At 45.7% G+C, this 18,565-nt stretch overlaps 2 protein-coding genes across 3 annotated transcripts in view; one reads left to right on the plus strand and one right to left on the minus strand.

The window, feature by feature from the left end:
* Window positions 1–288: 288 nt before the first annotated feature.
* On the plus strand, window positions 289–9,579 carry METTL21C (methyltransferase 21C, AARS1 lysine). Its single transcript, XM_006042239.4, has 4 exons — window positions 289–694; window positions 4,574–4,725; window positions 6,948–7,065; window positions 8,665–9,579. The coding sequence occupies exons 1-4, from the start codon at window positions 586–588 to the stop codon at window positions 9,057–9,059; spliced, it is 774 nt and encodes a 257-aa protein (XP_006042301.3). The 5' UTR covers window positions 289–585; the 3' UTR covers window positions 9,060–9,579.
* Window positions 9,580–13,768: 4,189 nt separating this feature from the next.
* TPP2 (tripeptidyl peptidase 2) overlaps window positions 13,769–18,565 on the minus strand; it is a 58,983-nt gene continuing 54,186 nt past the window's right edge. For both annotated transcript variants that reach the window (XM_006042240.4, XM_006042241.4), the window contains 2 exons: window positions 17,391–17,510; window positions 13,769–14,708 (listed from right to left, as the gene is read on the minus strand). In XM_006042240.4, the coding sequence (XP_006042302.2) occupies window positions 14,619–14,708; window positions 17,391–17,510 (210 nt within the window). In that variant the 3' untranslated portion in view covers window positions 13,769–14,618. The remainder of the gene's footprint in view (window positions 14,709–17,390; window positions 17,511–18,565) is intronic.

Below are 18,565 nucleotides of genomic sequence, written 5' to 3' on the forward strand. Positions count from 1 at the left end.
GCAGATATCATTATCTTTCCCTTTTTGCTGATGAGGAAATGGCATGGAGGGAATTAAGTGAGTCGCCAAGAGTCAGCAATGGGGAGCCAACAAGCTTCCTGGCGCTCAGCCCCTAGAGCTTTCTACTATCTTGTGCTAAAGCCTCAGATGGAAAGGGAGCAGTCTTGCCTTTGGGCCAAATGCATGATGTCATCAAGCCTCGATCCACAAGATACCCTCAACCATGTGTACGGCTGGGTCAGGCTTTCTTCGTCAACATTCAGTCCCCAAAGCTTTTAGAGATACACTTCAGACTGCAACGAGGCAGCGCCTGTCTCGCTACCAGAGGCTCTGTTTATGCCTTTCTCCAGGCACAGGAAAGTTGGAGCAATGCTTCCTCGTCTCCTTCCACTTTTCTCTGCAGCACCAGGATGGCAGCTCGGGGTGGCTGCATTCCTCGTCCAAGGAACTAAGCTGAAAAGCAGGTGTTCTTTCCGGCTCAGCAGATGCTAAGGCGATAAGCTGCACCTTGCGGAGGCTCTGGGCAATTCAGACCCGGCGGAGCACTCGGACCTGGCTGGCTCTCTCCTCCCCAGTGGCCCCGTGATGGACGCGTGTCTGAGCTCCGAGCAACAGCCCCAGCCCCTGGACGAGGCCCCGAGCCCCCCGGACAACGAGACTCGGCATACAGACGGCACCAGCGGACGCCAGGGAGGTAACCTCCTTCCTCACCTCTCCACGCTCTCACTTGGGGATGGCATTTTCCAGTGAACCTCAGGGGCCAGATGGTCCATTTCCTTTGAACTCTAGATCTTTTTCTGATCATGAAATGGTAGAAGGATGCCTTTATGCCAGCAGAAGCCTGGCAGTAATGGTAATAATCCCTACGTCCACAACTTTGTCTTCTCCAAATTCTAGGAGAGTCAGATGTTTGTTAACAAGAACTTTTAAAACAGAAATGAAATCTAGATTCCTTCCTGCTCTTGGCCAAAATGTATTCCTGGCAGCCGCAGTCTACAGTGAATCCTCATAAAGCCATTTTCCCATTAGGACAACATAACCAGTCAGGCTTGCATTTCTGGACAGCGAATCAGTAGGAAATAAGTAACAGACATAACAAATGATGTCATAAGAGCCAAGTTACAACATTCAAAACATGTACAGTCGTTGATCCTGGGAAATTCTCTTCCAACTCTGCTAAACCAGGATGGTATTTATTTTTACTAAGTTGTTTACATAAAAATGCGACTCTGCCTATCTCCAAAAGCTGACCTCTCTAAAACTATCAGGCGAGCGTGTGTGTGTGTGTGTGTTAGTTGCTCAGTTGTGTCCAACTCTTAGCAACCCCATGGACTATAGCCCACCAGGCTCCTCCATCCATGGGATTCTCCAGGCAAGAATCCTGGAGTGGGTTGCCATTCCCTTCTCTAGGGAATCTTCCGGACCCAGGGATCGGAGCCAGGTCTCCCGCATTGCAGGTAGATTCTTTATGGTCTGAGCTACCCGGGAAGCTCCCACAGGTGAGCATAGGTACAATAAATGAAAATCATGTGCAGTCAACACAAATTTCTTTATCTTTGTAGCAAGGAAAGGGGTCTTATAGGAGGGATATTTTTATGCCCATGTTTCTTTACAATGTTGACCCAGAAAGGAAGACTATCAGCTTATTGTTTGTCATCCTGTGAAAGGATGAGCCGTTTGTAGATCAGCCCATCGACTTTTCCTACAGTCTTGAGAGAAAACTTAGCTTCAATGTGGTGATCTGTGAGAAGAAGGAAAGAAGGACTGGTCCAGCCAACGTGGAAGGGCTGGAAACTGGCAGGCAGTGCCCTGGGTCCCTGATGGTCTGCCTGCTCCAGTGACCAGAGGCTCAGATGGAAGGAGGGCAGCCCACGACTCCCTCCTCTTACCCAATGGCTGGTCCAGCTCCTGCATTCTGGGAATTTTTGCAAGCTGTTTTTTTAAACATGGCCATTGTTAAAATTTAAGTCATATGAACATACAATGAAATGGATTACATAAAGGGGAAAGTTATACGAAAAAACTTAGGTAATAAATACTCATGTCTCATCATGAATGATCTTCCTACATCTTACCATGATCTGTGCTCTTGAGGCTGTTGGTGGATGTCGCACCTGTGGTAGAAACGCCCATGATGCTCAGCAGCTGCGTCTCTTCCCCGGGGACGGCCATGTTGGGAGCACTGTCACCATGGTGACGGCCAAACCCTACACATCAGTGGTCCCTCATGCTCCCAGCCTGGTTGTTGGATGCTCCTGGGTACCACATGATCTGTTCCTCTGCCTTCTTGCTGCCTCTGAAACCAGAACTCAGAGTCAGCTGCTCAGCCTATGGGAGAAGATGGGTCCTCTTTGCTGTGTGATAAATTTGAGGTTCATGTTGTTAGACGTCAGTAGCTTCCCTTATAAGAAGTTGGTGAGAATCATAGGCCCCCCCTTCTCTCCCCAGGGTCTCTCCAGGGCACATGGCAGGGAAAGACAATGTCTCAGGACTGACTTGGCCACTGTGCCTCAGAAGGTTCTTACAAGCTTCAAGGAAGTCTGCGTTTCTTGTCTTTGTGGTCAGGACAGAGAATTCTCCTTCCGGGGCTGGAATAGTCTAGATCAGAACCCACGGCTGAGAGCTGCCGCTGTCATTCTGTTAATTTACAAACTGGTCACTTGGCTCACAGAGAAGGCACTGGCACCCCACTTCAGTACTCTTGCCTGGAAAATCCCATGGATGGAGGAGCCTGGTAGACTGCAGTCCCTGGGGTCGCTAAGAGTCAGACACGACTGAGTGACTTCACTTGCACTTTTCACATTCATGCCTTGGAGAAAGAAATGGCAAGCCACTCCAGTGTTCTTGCCTGGAGAATCCCAGGGACGGGGGAGCCTGGTGGGCTGCCGTCTATGGGGTCGCACAGAGTTGGACACGACTGAAGCGACTTAGCGGCGGCGGCAGCAGCAGCAGCACTTGGCTCACATGACAATCAAAGACCATTTGAACACTTTTTTATAAAATGCAACACAAATGAATTTCTGGAAAAACAAGATGAAAATATGTACAAATGCATAATACCCAGTACAAGCTTCAGATTTTCATAATCAGATTCAATAGGCATGGTGAAGTTTTTGTAAATGTTTCTAAGTGTTTACTCCACATGTCTAGACTCTTCTGACTGTGACCCTCCTACAGGGGTTTGCAGAGAAAGCTGCAACAGAGAACTGCTCTAGTGCAGGCAGAATTCAGTGAAATGTGAACTCTAAGGGGTGGACCCCTGATTTGGCTTATTCAAAGGCCGCCTACCCTTCACCCTGCACTCAGCCTCGTCTTCCTTCCTGAACATGTATTTCCAACTAGAGCCCTACACAAGCTCGCTGACAGCTCCTTTCTGCTATTCCATCCCTGGTTACCTGTCCCCAGGCACAGCTCAGGCAACAAAGGCTGGTCTCATGCACCGTCCCCCACCCGAACTCCTCGCTACCAATGCCTCTCCCTGGGGACACCAGCAGCATCCCCCTCCTCTGCACATGACCCCTCCACGTGCTTAGCCTCCTCATTTTGGCCTTTTTACTCTCTCTTTTTTTTATTATTATTATTAAATGCTGAAACCCTCTGGGAAACCTGTGACATTCTGGGCTTCCATGATATCATCCCTGATCAGGTGCTCATTTCCTCTCATCTTATATGATATCTGAGCACCGCTCAAGTGGGTCATGAGTGTAAAGGAGTATTTAAAGGAAGAGTAATTTAATAGTCAGGGCTCATCTGACAGCCTCCCCCAGGGCTGTGCAGCTGGCCTGTCTTTGGGTGACCTGTACCTTTTGAGGAGCGGTTGTAGAAGGACTTAAGGAACACATTCCAGCCACCATGTGGGATGTTACTTCACTTCAAGACCTAAAAATAGTCCGGTGCGTGCCTGCCCGGGTCCTCCTTATTGCAGACGGCTCATTCGTGCCATCCTGCCTGGTACTGTAGCTGTCTCCTCATGCCCAAACCGAGGGAGGGGCGGATCCACACCGATCTCTGTCCGAAATTGAGGGAGGGGCCTGGGGCATCCCAAGGCATCATGTCATCTGATAAAAATCCCCATCGGACTGTTCCATCCCAGTCACCCCATGACATTCTGTCTGAGCTAGTTTGTGCCCACTGTCACCAATAACATTCTCTGTTTCTAGAAGATGGCTCAATCTTTTCCCATTTGTCTAATTGTACTGATAATTAGTATATTTGCAGTGGACCCACAAATCATGGGGGCCTTCCCCTGTGGTAAAGAATCCACCTGCAATGTGGGAGACCTGGGTTTGATCCCTGGGTTGGGAAGATCCCCTGGAGAAGGGAAAGGCTACCCACTCCCATATTCTTGGGCTTCCCTTGTGGCTCAGTTGGTAAAAAATCTTCCTGCAATGCGGGAGACCTGAATTCGATCCCTGGGTTGGGAAGATCTGGAGAAGGGAAAGGCTACCCACTCCAGTATTCTGGCCTGGAGAATTCCATGGACTATATAGTCCATGGGGTCGCAAAGAGTTGGACATGACTGAATGACTTTCACTTTCACAAATCATGAAGCCTGTTATTTTTGGTCCCACAGATTCTAATGAGATAGAAGCATCACTTCGAAGCCTCCAGAAATTTGTTCCTACGAATTACGCCAGCTACACCCAGGAGTACTATCGGTTTGTGGGCAAGAAGATTGTCATTCAAGAATCCATCGAGAGTTACGGAGCGGTGGTGTGGCCGGGGGTGAGGGGGCCGTGACATCGGGGCGTCAGGGTTTCTGGGGATGGGAACAGCACTTTTGTACAATTGTGTTGCCTTGGGCGCCTTGCCAAATGCTTTAACGTTCTGTGCTTCTCAGATGGAGGGTCCCCGGATGGCCCTGCAGGTGAGGCTGGTGTGCTTAGAAGCTGCAAGAACACAGCGTCTCTCCTAGAAACCATTTCTGCCATGCTGTGTTTCTTGAAACACTCTTTTTTAACATTAACATAAACTTGAGCATATTGGGAAGTAGGATGAAAAATTCATATGAATTGTTAACAAAGAAAATCAGAAGTCTTTAGGGTTTAGATTTTGCAGTGGGCAAAATCTTTGGGGCCATGTCCAACAACCCTCAGGGGGTCCCTCCCCTTTCACGATGTGGCTAAAAGTGAATGTGTTAGTCCCTCAGTTGTGTCGGACTCTTTGTGACCCCATGGACTGTAGCCCGCCAGGCTCCTCCATCCATGGGATTTCCCAGGCAAGAACACTGGAGTGGGTTGCCATTTCCTTCTCCAGGTGATCTTCCCAACCCAGGAATCAAACTGGAGTCTCCTGCATTGCAGGTGGATTCTTTACCATCTGAGCCACCAGGGAAGCCCTGGGGAGGTGGAGGAGGGTTTGCTAAAAGATGTAGCCGCTCCTTCGGGAAGACCTGTCCCCGGGTGGCACCCACCGGACCAGCTTCTCACAGGGCACACCCCACAGGAAGAGCGCCTAAGCCACTGCTCCGGAAGCCCTCAAGTCACACACGAGTCTTGGTGGCCCTGGTGACACTCTTCCGAATGCTGAAACCACTCTGCATAACGATCCTTTCTCGAGATCCAAAGGACACCTCTCTTCAAAACGTTCATTCCCCAGCCTGCGAGTTCATGCCATGGGTGGGATGCTGGAGCCACCTCGCACCTGTGCTTCAGTTTCCATCCCCCCACTCCAGGCTGCCCCCTCCAAGTCCCTTGAGAGGAGCTAAGGATGAAATGGACAGACCCACAGCCTTGGGTCTGCCACCTGCCCTGGGGCAGGCCACCGTGAGTGCGGCTGGCGTCTCACATGATCCTGGCCACTCCCCACCCCCGCCACTCCAGCCTCGGTACAAATAGAAAGTGAGTCATGACAAGCCCCGAGCATCTGTCAGAAGGAGAGGCCTAAAGGTGTGTGCACACTTGAGTTTTCACGCTGGTTCTTCAGCTCAGGACTCATGTTCCCAACCCGGGTCAAGCCCTCACGCTCACTCCCCTAGTCTCTGTGGCCCCTTGGCATCACTAGCTGACCCCCACTGTTGGCTCACACAAAACACCTCCTGCATCTGCACACAGAGAATTCCCTTTATCTCTTCACAGACAGGGCAGGAGGTGAGCAGAAGGGAGTGAAGAAAGAAGGAAAGGACCTTTGGTTTTCTGTCTAAAAATGGATTTAAATGTATTCACCTTGGTTCTTTTGGGGGGAGTTGTTTTTGTTTTGACTGTGCAAAGTATGCAATTTCTTTGCTACCACCCAAAGCGTGGTCCATGGGCTGGCTGATTAGACAGGCAGACTTGTTAAGAGTTGCAGTCCCGAGCCCCACCGGACCTACTGCACGCGGCAGGGCGTCTTTAACCAGGCTCCCCAGCAATCCGAGTGTGCACTAGAGTCTGGGAAGCGCTGTCCTACCAGAGTGTCTTAGATGAGCTACTTAAAAGAAAAATGACTGCCCTGCTGCCCAGTGTAGCAGGCAAGGTCCGGGGTGACCCGCTTGCTGATGGGCTCTGGAGGGAGGTGTTGGAGAGTTTTAGAGCCCAGCGGTCTTCCAGCAGGTTGGGGGCCTGATGCGACTTGCCCAGGATGAGGGGCTGCTGTCCTGCAGCTCCTCAACTCCTGCTTCTGGAAGAGCTGAGCTGCTCTTCCTCCTGGGGGTTAATCAAGAGTCTTCGGAGACAGGCCCGTTAGCAAGTCGGCATCTTGAGTTCCTTTGATGCAAGTTGCTGCTGCTGCTAAGTCGCTTCAGTCGTGCCTGACTCTGTGCGACCCCATAGATGGCAGCCCACCAGGCTCCCCCGTCCCTGGTTGCTACTTTCATCTTCCACAGGTCAAAACACTCCGTGGCAGGTGTGCTTGGATTCCTATGGACCCCTCAGTAAGCCGGGACTGTGAACATGCCTTCCGGTAGTTCACTGGCGGTGGGAGTAGGGGTCTCTGGTTTTCAGTGTCCAGTGACAATGAATGTTTTCCAGGCCATGGCATTGTGCCAGTATTTGGAAGAAAACACAGAGGAACTCAATCTCCGAGGTGCTAAGATACTGGAAATCGGTGCTGGACCAGGCCTCGTTTCCATCGTGGCCAGTATTCTAGGTGTGTCTGTCTGTCTATTCTCGAGCTTGTTTCAAAAGATGCTTACCAGGACAACAGTAATAATACATGTTGACTGAATGATGGGCTGTGGTTTAGGTGCTTGGCCGTGATTGCCCTCACTGAGTCCCCGCAAACGTCCAGGCCAGAATGACTCCTGTTATCCCTGAGATAAGATAATGGCATCTTAGAGACACTGGAGAAGGCGATGCCACCCCACTCCAGTACTCTTGCCTGGAAAATCCCATGGACGGAGGAGCCTGGTAAGCTGCAGTCCATGGGGTCGCACAGAGTTGGACACAACTGAAGCGACTTAGCAGCAGCAGCAGCAGAGACACTAACATCCAACCCACTGCTTAGCATGTGAGAAAGTTGACATCCCGAAGGGGTGACTCTCGAGTTCCAGTTGTAAACAGCTATGTTATGCTGTGTCCTGCTTTTCATTGCAACTATCGTAACTAAGGTTTTGGAACAAAAAAACAAACAAACAAAAAAAAAACACCAGGTCAGTGAATCCAAGATGAAAACAGATTTATACCCCAAACACCAGCTGTGCGTCCTGGACTCTGCGTAAGAGGTGGGTGTGTCTGGTCTACTTCTGCCTATGTGATTACATATCTATCAAAATCAGTCTGGAAATATGGCGATCTACTTTGTGAACACTGATCACTTTCTTTAAAATGCCTAAAAATTAATTTAATACATTTAACAGGGGGAAGAATCATACAAAATAGATCATCCCCTGTGGAAACCTTTGTGCTGATACCTTCCAGACGAGAAAACCAAAATCTTCAGATAAACAGTTTTAGAAGGAAAACACCATGCATTATTATAGTAAAGTGAAAGTGTTAGTCACTCAGTCATGACTCTGCGACCGGGCTCCTTTGTCCATGGGATTCTCCAGGCAAGAATACTGGAGTGGGTAGCCATGCCCTCCTCCAGCGGAATCTTCCCGACCCAGGGATCGAACCCAGGTCTTCTGCATTGCAGGCAAATTCCTTACAGTCTGAGTCACCAGGGAAGCTCCAAACCTTGGTATGTTAATTATTCTGAAATCTCCCCAAACACTGTTTTAGTTTCTTTTTTAAAAAGTTGAAAAAACATTTAATTTTGTTGGCGTATCATTAACAATGTTGTGATACTCTCAGGTATACAGGAAAATGATTCAGTTGTATGTATACAGTATCTATCCTGCTTCAGATTCATTTCCCATTTAGATTATTGCATAGTACTGAGCAGAGTTCCCCTGTGCCATGGTTTCAGTTTCTTAAAAGATGGAACCGTTATTCTATCTCAGTGGTTCTCAACCAAAGGCGGTGTCTGACCCATGAAGGACATTTGGCAATGTCAGGGGACATTTCTCAGCATCCTGCCTTGGGGGTTGGGTGGGGAGGTGCTGCTTGCACCTCGTGGGTGGGGACCAGGGATGCTGCTAAACATCTTACAGGGCACAGTGCGGGGTCTACCCCATGAGAACGAATCCAGCCCGGATGTCCACAGGGTCAAGGTGGGAAACCCAGCTCCATTTTCCCCAAGAGTATATGTCCACTGGGCTGCCCCGGTGTTTCCAGGTACTTAAGACAGGCTTTCTTTCTCTCCTAGGGGCTCAGGTCACGGCAACAGATCTGCCTGATGTGCTGGGGAACCTACAATACAATCTCCTAAAGAACACACTCAACTGCACCACGTATCTGCCGGAAGTGAAGGAGCTGGTGTGGGGGGAGGGCCTGGAGCAGAGCTTCCCCAAGTCCACGCTTTACTACGATTACGTGCTGGCCTCCGACGTGGTCTACCACCATTACTTCCTGGACAAGCTGCTCGCCACCATGGTGTACCTCTGTCAGCCAGGGACGGTGCTGCTTTGGGCCAACAAGTTCAGATTCAGCACCGACTACGAATTTTTAGACAAATTCAAGCAAGTTTTTGACACTACACTCTTGGCTGAATCTCAAGAGTCATCGATCAAACTCTTTAAAGGAATACTAAAATGGGACTGAATGAAACAAAATGCCTTTCAAAACATTAGTGGGTCTGTTGAACAGTGTTAGAAATTTTATAAGATGGCGAAGGTAGCGTGTAGAATCAACGTGTCTACCTAGAATAAACCTGATTGTTATAGCAACTCTCTAAAATAACCTATTTAGGATTACCTGGTTAATCGAAATATACACAGGCACAGCACAAAAACATGAAACTGGCTTTGTTGGCTTCCTAGAGTTCTCAATTAAGTGTTTAATAAATTTTACATGAACACATTAACAAGTAGATGTCCCCTTGTTATTTCTGCTGGAGAGCACGGTCTTAAATTTGTCAATATACTTTTGTCACTAGACTCTACTTCATACAAATTTTAGCTGTGCAAAAGGAGAGGGTACAGAGTAATAGAAAAGTTATAGGCTTAACTTAGCAACTTTGGAAAACTCAGCAGTTGCCACAGAACTGGAAAGGGTGTTTTCATTCCAATCCCAAAGAAAGGCAATGCCAAAGAATGTTCAAACTACTGCACAATTGCACTCATCTCACATGCTAACAAAGTAATGCTCAAAGTTCTTCAAGCCAGGCTTCAACAGTATGTGAACTTCAAGATGTCCAAGCTGGATTTAGAAAAGGCAGAGGAACCAGAGATCAAATTGCCAACATTCATTGGATCATCGAAAAAGCAACAGAGTTCCAGAAAAATATCTGCTTCTGTTTTATTAACTACACCAAAGCCTTCGACTGTGTGGATCACAACAAACTGCAAAATTCTTAAAGGAGATGAGAATACCAGACCACCTTACCTGCCTCTTGAAAAATCTGTATGCAGATCAAGAAGCAAGAGTTAGAACTGGACGTGGAACAATGGACTGGTTCCAAACAGAGAAAGGAATACATCAAGGCTGTATATTATCACCCTGCTTATTTAAGTTATATGCGGAGTATATCATGTGAAATGCCAGGCTGGATGAAGCACAAGCTGGAATCAAGATTACCGGGAGAAATATCAATAACCTCAGATATGCGGATGATACCACCCTTATATAAGGCAGAAAGCCAAGACGAACTAAAGAGCCTCTTGATGAAAGTGAAAGAGGAGGGTGAAAAAGTTGGCTTAAAACTGAACATTCAGAAAACTAAGATCATAGCATCCAGTCCCATCATTTCATGGCATAGATGGGGAAACAATGGAAACAGTGACAGACTTTATTTTTGGGGGCTCCAAAATAACTGTAGATGGTGACTGCAGCCATGGAATTAAAAGATGCTTGCTCCTTGAAAGAAAATCTATGACCAACCTAGACAGCATATTAAAAAGCAGAGATATTACTTTGCTAACAAAGGTCCGACTAGTCAAGGCTATGGTTTTTCCAGTAAGTCATGTATGGATGTGAGAGATGGAATATAAAGCTGAGCACTGAAGAATTGATGCTTTTGAACTGCAGTGTTGGAGAAGACTCTGGAGAGTCCCTTGGACTGCAAGGAGATCCAACCAGTCCATCCTAAAGGAGATCAGTCCTGAATATTCATTGGAAGGACTGATGCTGAAGCTGAAACTCTAATACTTTGGCCACCTGATTTGAAGAAGTGACTCATTGGAAAAGACCCTGATGCTGGGAAAGATTGAGGGCAGGAGGAGAAGGGACAGCAGAGGATGAGATGGTTGGATGGCATCACTGACTTGATGGACATGAGTTTGAGTAAGCTCCAGGAGTTGGTGACGGACAGGGGAGCCTGACGTGCTGCAGTCCATAGGGTTGCAAAGAGTCGGACATGACTGAGCAACTGAACTGAACTGACTGATAGGCGTTAACACTGGCTGAAACTGAAAAATACAGAAACAGTGCTGGGACGAGGCCTGGGTGTTTTCTAAGGGCCTGGAACTAGTGCTGAGCACAGTGTACCAGCCCCTAGCGCTTCTTTCAGAAGGTGTTCACCTGCATCCAGCTCTTTCCACTGTTTTCAATGGGGTGGTGCAGACACTGGCCACCAGCACCTCAAAGAGGAAAACTCTCTCAATTTTTAACAGTACTATTTTGCTAGTGTCATCATTTGAATCAACCATTAGCTGCTTTGCAGTATTTCTCTATTGGCTTATTAAGAGATGATATATCCTGTATGCTGTTGGCTTGTAACATAACTCTCACAATGAGCCTCTCTTAAGTAAATTATTGGCAAAGACAGTCTCTGAAAAAACCAGCAAACAATTTGCTGAAACAATTTATCTCCTCAGGAGATAAGTTATCCTTAACAAAATTTCGGTCATAATCATGGTTATCACTAAAGACTGTTTCTCTGTTTCTGAACTTTATATAGATGAAATCTAACTGTGTATATTCTTTTATGATATGCTTCTCCACTGAATACTGTATTTATGAGACTTATCATGTGTTAACTTGTAAAGCATTTTTTGAGGTTGATGTACATTTTCCAAATTAATTTAGTAATTCCGTCTTTTTTAAGTCATTTTTTTTTTGAAGTATGTATAAAAAATAAATGTACACACCATTAAACTACCATTTTGGGAATTCCCTGGTGGTCTGGTGGTTAGAATTCTGCCCTTTCACTGATGAGGGTGTGGATTTCATCCGTGGTAGGGTCTAAGATCTCAATAAGCCATGTGGCATGATAAAAACAAAACAAACAAAAAAATCCCTATTTTCCTGTGATAACCATAATGGAAAAGAGTGTAAAGAAAGAATGTATGTATGTGTATAACTGAACTTAAATAAAAATTTTTAAGGTTATCACTTTTCCTCAGGTATCAATCTCATAGAAATGTAACAGTTTTGCTAAGGGTGCCTTCTCCCAGGATGCATTTGGGTCTGGCTGTCAGCATGGAGGCACCGAGTGATCTCAGTAGAAAGAGGGGCCAACAAGGCAGCTTCGTGTCACTACCCGTGGGTAGAACTGAGGGACTGGTCTTCCTGGGATAAACACTTCACAGCAGATTCTGCCAGCCTGTGGACCTATCTCTAACTTCCACAGCGAGCTTAAAGTTATCTGAGAAAGACGTATATCTCATTGAAAGAAGTATTTGGATACAAAAGTCCTTGGTACAAGAGAGCCAGACGTGACTCATATTACAAAAAAAAAAATTCATCTGTGTATGAATTTTATGGTGTTATCATAAATACATTCATGCTGTATCATACATTCTATTAAGAAGCACTGCCAATCACCAGCTCTCTCTGCAGACTGGCACCCCACTGACTGCCTCGCACTACATCAGGACCTTGACGGCACCAGAGGACCAGGCTCCTGTGGGCCTGGCCTGCCGTGAGGGCCCGGAGGCTCACTGCACTCAGAATTCCACACTTTCTTTAAAGAGTGTATCCAAAACTCTCCACAGGCTTAATTTTTCCTTCCACGTTAAAAAATACAACAAAAAGACCAAAACCTGAATAATAAAGTGAGAAATCAGGGAACTGTAACAATGGTGATTTTACATAAAAACGTATTTGAAGGATTCACTATATCCTGACACAATTCAGAAGGTAGTACTTCAAAATCTGTTACTAGGAAGTTTCTAATCTTAAAATTACATTAAAATTGGACACTAAAGTCATGTTCTTGAAAAAAAAAAAAAAAAAAAAAAAAGGTGTGATTTCAATGAAATGTTGTCAGTGAAAGAGCACATCTGAAAATTCTCTCCTCCATCAGGTTAAGATAAAACAGACAAAAATTCTCAGAAGCAACTTTTTCAAAACTCAGTCATTTCCCAGAAACCACCACGTGCAAGGCTGTCCTGGACAGGACTCCGCTCTCTCATGGACCTAGAAGCCTTTTCCTGGGGGTGTTTGTTGAGATAATTACAAGCAACTATATAAATTCTGTGGCTGCCTGAGATGACGGACAACTGCTGGGACTAATTCAAAAGCTTAAAGGGAAATGAGATGCCCAGAGGGGCTCTGAAAGCTGTCATATTCCTGGACGTCAGCCACACATGTCGCGGGGCTGAACGCATCCTCACGGAAAACCCGGGCACTTACCCATGGCTGAGCCTGAGGCTCTGTGCGGCAGGAAGTTCTTTCGGAAATGAAAAACTTGTACAACACCTTCTCTAATTAGTAGTCAGCCAGCAGCACGACCTTGGGGAGCCACCCTACCCCTCCTGAACGTCTCAACTTTCTGACTGGATTGAACCTGTATATGTGGGGGCCCGTATGTTTAGGTAAGTACGTGTGTGAGAGAACACGAATGTGGCTGTTCATGGACGGACTTTAGATGAACAAAGACGGCTCAGAAACCACAAAATGTCTGCATGCATATTTGCACTTTTTCATCAAGGGTCTGATGATTTCATCAGATACAGGAGTCAATTACTCAAAAATAGTTATGAATGATTAATAAGACCAGATCTCTGGTAGGCCTTTTACAGTAGTGAATTCTAAGGAAAGAAGATTTAGAAGCCATATACATACATACACACGCATGCACGCATACACAGGTATTTGCTATAAGTGAGTACAGGCCTCTTAATATTGTCTACGTGTGTTTATTTTACAGAAGAAAGATGAAAGGAGGATAGTAGCCAGAAAGATAAAAATAATAAAATTAAACATACACAAGTTAATCACATAAAAGATGCGGAAATATACTCAAATAATTGCAAGCCTATAATAAACAGTATAAATTAAATTACTTCATATTGAATTTTTTATCTGTAGGTTTAATATATTATTTCTGTTCTAACCCCAAATTTTATTCATGAAAAATTAAGACCAACTTTAAGAAGCTTCAATATTCACCTTTATTATTTATAAAAAAAATTAAGGTATCAGAGTGCATATGGTGTGCTGCAATCTTGGTTTTGCACATTTATTCACGTTGTTTACATTATTTCAACTGTAATAAACAAACCATATGGGTATCTTTACAATACCTGATACAGATTTAAGCTGTCTGGCACTTATACATGTATTATTAGTTCATTCTGATGCTCTGCACATCAAGAGATATTAAGAATGATTGGCCTGAAATAACTCCAAGATGAAGAGTGATTGAAGCAGTTATGCTCCAGCATTTGCCACGCATTTATTTGTGCCGGTTTTATTTTTTCCCCTTAATTGAATGTAAACGTTTGCCAAAAAAAAAGAAAAAAAATCTGGAAATGAAGTTCTGTTACTTTTTAGTCCAATAAATAATTTAGCTACGCTTAGTGTAGCTTTTTTAAGGCCTTCATACCATTCAAAAAAATTAAGTCAACCATGTTAAAACCCTGTTCATTTATAAAATAAAAAATAGAATTTTACAGGTTTGCAGTTAAAAGTTACTGTTCAAATCCTCTCATGCATGTAAGAGCTGCAACCCAACTGAAAGTCCTTGGTGCTGGCACCCAGGGCACAGCCCGCTGCCAGCAATGTGAGGCATTAAGAAAACACCATGATGTCAGAGGTCTAGATTTACATGTATTAAGCCACACGCCAGCAAATTCTCTGATAAATACACATCATTTTAATAATCAGTATTTGATAGCGGATGAAAACATGCATTAGACTAAAAATGCCACAGATTTGTTTTTATATCCATTCACTATAAAACCTTCTTTTTTAAAATGTAAAGTCTTGGTTCCTGTCTTAGAATACACAATAATCAGGAGGATACATGATGGGGAGCCAGTTTTCAGTAAAAGACGCACAATGGGTCCATCCAAGCAGCTTCATCAGCTGTAATAAAACATGAAAATAATAAAACATAGAAAAATACTATTAAAAAATAGATGTTCCAAGCTCGGTATTTAGGGTAAATTCCATGTTAAATATGTAGCAATAATAAAGAAGTAGCAGGTAGAACTTTCCTTCCATCCAACCCACCATCAACCCACCCACCAACCTTCCTTCCTACCAACCAGTGTTCTTCATGACCAACTAGTCTACCAACTTTCCTACCAACCAACCTGAAAGTGAAAGTTTCTCAGTCATCTCCAACTCTTTGCAACCCCATGGACTATACAGTCCATGGACTTCTCCAGGCCAGAATACTGGAGTGGGCAGCCTTTCCCTTCTCCAGGGGATCTTCGCAACCCAGGGATCGAACCCAGGTCTCTCACATTGCAGGTGGATTCTTTACCGTCTGAGCCACTAGGGAAGCCCAAGAATACTGGAGTGGGTAGCCTATCCCTTCTCCAGGGGATCTTCCTGACCCAGGAATAGAACCCGGTCTCCTGCATTGCAGGTGGATTCTTTACCAACTGAGCTACAAGGGAAGCCCACCAACCAACCTCCCTGGTGATTATCACCATCCAGGGAGACTTTCCTGCTTCCCTCCCGTCTTCTTCCCCATCAACATGACTTGACCTGCTCCTTTCTTCCTTCCCACCCTAGCTTCCCTGCTCTAGGTGTTAGGAAAAAGCATTCAGCAAAGTCACTTCCCACTTGCAAGAAAATTATGTTCTGTTCAGGAAAGTAAAAAGCTATTGAACAGATGAATAAATAAGTAAATAATTAAGAATATATCCGGTATATAGTAAAAATAAAATTTGCTGTTAATACAGATTGGGAGGGGGTGGGTGTCAGTCACACAGACAGGGGAAGCAGAGGGCGGACGTGAGCGACATGAGAACGAGACGTGAGACACGGGTGAGCTGCAGCCGGGGAGAGCGCAGCAGCAGGACCCCCTGGGCCTCACAGGCCACGGGGGTGTGGGTAGTACTCTGAATGGGCCTCACAGGCCACGGGGGTGTGGGTAGTACTCTGAATGGGCCTCACAGGCCACGGGGGTGTGGGCAGTACTCTGAATGGGCCTCACAGGCCACGGGGGTGTGGGTAGTACTCTGAATGGGCCTCACAGGCCACGGGGGTGTGGGTAGTACTCTGAATGGGCCTCACAGGCCACGGGGGTGTGGGTAGTACTCTGAATGGGCCTCACAGGCCACGGGGGTGTGGGTAGTACTCTGAATGGGCCTCACAGGCCACGGGGGTGTGGGCAGTACTCTGAATGGGCCTCACAGGCCACGGGGGTGTGGGCAGTACTCTGAATGGGCCTCACAGGCCACAGGGGTGTGGGTAGTACTCTGAATGTGACGGAGCTTCAGCCCGAGGGTATGAAGCTGTCCTTTCCAGCTGCTGTGTGGAGAACAGACAGCCGGCGAGCAGACGGAGACAAGGTGTGCAACGTGGCCTGCTGAGCGAGTCTGGGTGGACGGCTGGCTTCGCAAGCACAAGCGCTTGGTTCATAGAGTCCGTGATGGGACGACACTATTAGCTGGTTCCAGGAAGAGCTCCCTCCACCTCCTCTAAGACCTGAACATGTGAACTGAGATCTTACAGGGCTTCCCTGGTGGCTCAGAGGTACACAATCCACCTGCCAATGCGGGAGATGCGGGACGGATTCCTGATCTGAGAGGATCCCACCCGCCTCGCAGCAGCTAAGCTGATGCGCGCCACAACCACCGAGCCTGTGCCCTAGAGCCCGGGAACTGCAACTGCTGAGGCCTGTGTGCCCTGGAGCCCCTGCTCTGCGACAAGAGACGCCACCACGATGAGAAGCCTGCTCAGTGCAACCAAAGAGGAGCCCTCAATCACGGCAACTCAAGAACAGCCCACACAGCAATCAAGATTCCCAAAGTAATAAAAACATTTTTTGATAAAACAAAAATTTCAAATGTTTTATAATCTGAACTGACTTGGTAAAGATACACAGAAGAGGTCGAAGAGTAAAGATAAGCTCTAGTTTAACTACCAAAAATGGCCACAGGTGAGTTTTTACTGCCACCTGAAATATGAAGACCAGGCCCCTAGCCGCCTTTCGCGTGACCAGTTCTCAACTGTCATCTACCTTTTTGGCATAATCATGTTTGTTCAAAGACAAGACCAGGCTGAAACAATTTCAGAATTCACTAAGTTTTTACACTTGACATTTAACTTGTGCAGAAAGCTCAAGCACAGAACTTGCTTGCATATAACACATGGTAAAATAAAAAATGGCCTATCCTTTTAAATGACAAAGCAAATCAAACAGACTCTAAAAGCTCAACCATTTTGGCTCTGAGCCAACATGTATTTAAAGAGAATTATTTGTTTCCTTCATAAAGGAAACCTATCTTCTAACTACACAATATCTGCAACACATTATGCCTGTGTTGAAAACACTAGAGGCTAAATATAGGTTTTCTGGACAGGAGTGAAAAATGTTAAAAAAAAAAAAAAAAGAAAGAAAAAGTAAACAGCTTACTGTCTTTCATGCATTTATAGTGTATTTCCCATCACGTGAATTAGACTAATAATTAAAAGTCATGATGAAGCTGGAGTTACCGTCACTACCACGAGGCTTTCTAACTATCTTGTCACTGACGACACTGAAATGACACTCCACACCGCTGATTTAAGTACTGAATACAAGTCACTTACTTGAATACAATTTTTCCAGTTTTCTTTTGTTGGTTTTTCTTCTACAAGTTTGGTTGCAAATTTAAGGCCTCTCCCATACATTTTATTCACTAATGCATGTTTGTATGCAAATGTCAAAACCTAGGATATAAAACAAGATACAGCTTGTATTTTGTAAACTACAAAATAGTTTACAGTTTAGGCTATTGCTTTAATAATGAAAGAATTGAAGCATTAACAGAAGTGTAATTTTTCAAATGAACATATCACATCAAGCCAATTTTTGAAACTTTTTAAAAGAACAATTGGTGTCTTTAAAAGACCTGAGTATTGCAAAGAACAGATAATTGGGGGAAGAAAGCTATTACGATAAATCATTAGCAGTTACTTGTAACCATTTATTTTTTCCTGCCTCAGTAGACCATGTTTTGTCAAGACCCTTCACAATGACCCATCCATCTTGGGTGGCCCTGCACGGCATGGCTGATGGCTTCATTCAATGACACAAGCCCCTTCAGCACAAGGCTGTAATCCATGAAAGGGGTTTATATGCAATAGTCTCTACTTTGAGAATGTGGAGAATGTCCTCAAAGAAAGGAACCCCACTCACATTTATCTGTACTCTAGAGTCAAGCAAAAGGTTCAACAACCGTTGCTACAAACACAGTAAACGGATAGGTAATAAAATGCAGAAGCGGCCCTGAATGACAGAAGCACTATGGCAAAAAGGGAATTACCGTAACACTTTTACCGTGATGCACAAGGGTTTAGCCAGGTTCTTACTCGTCTTTTCCCAGCAGCAAGTGCCGCGCCTGGCACACGGCAGACACGTGGCAACTGCTGCAGTACCGGTGAGCACTGCTGATGACCATCCGGGCTCTCACACTCACTCCTGAGGGCCCGCGGGAGCCCACAGCCACATCAGAAGCCAGCCACCCGCCTCGGCCCGCACAGTCAGCGCTGCAGGGGCAGGCCTGGCTCAAGCTCCAGGCGCTGATTTCATATCTAAATTTCTTAACCTCTGGGGCTGACTCCTTCAGTCTCCAGAACGTAACTGCGTTCCTTCTCTAACCACACTTCTGTCCTCAGGTGGAAAACCCTGGTGGACAGGAAGAATTTCCTCCTACTTCCATCCAGAGGTCGTCACTACTAATTACCATAGCTTTCTTGAAAATAAGCATCTGTCTGCTTAAAAC

The sequence above is a fragment of the Bubalus bubalis genome, chromosome 13 (genome assembly GCF_019923935.1).
Source record: "Bubalus bubalis isolate 160015118507 breed Murrah chromosome 13, NDDB_SH_1, whole genome shotgun sequence".
Lineage (NCBI taxonomy): Eukaryota > Metazoa > Chordata > Mammalia > Artiodactyla > Bovidae > Bubalus > Bubalus bubalis.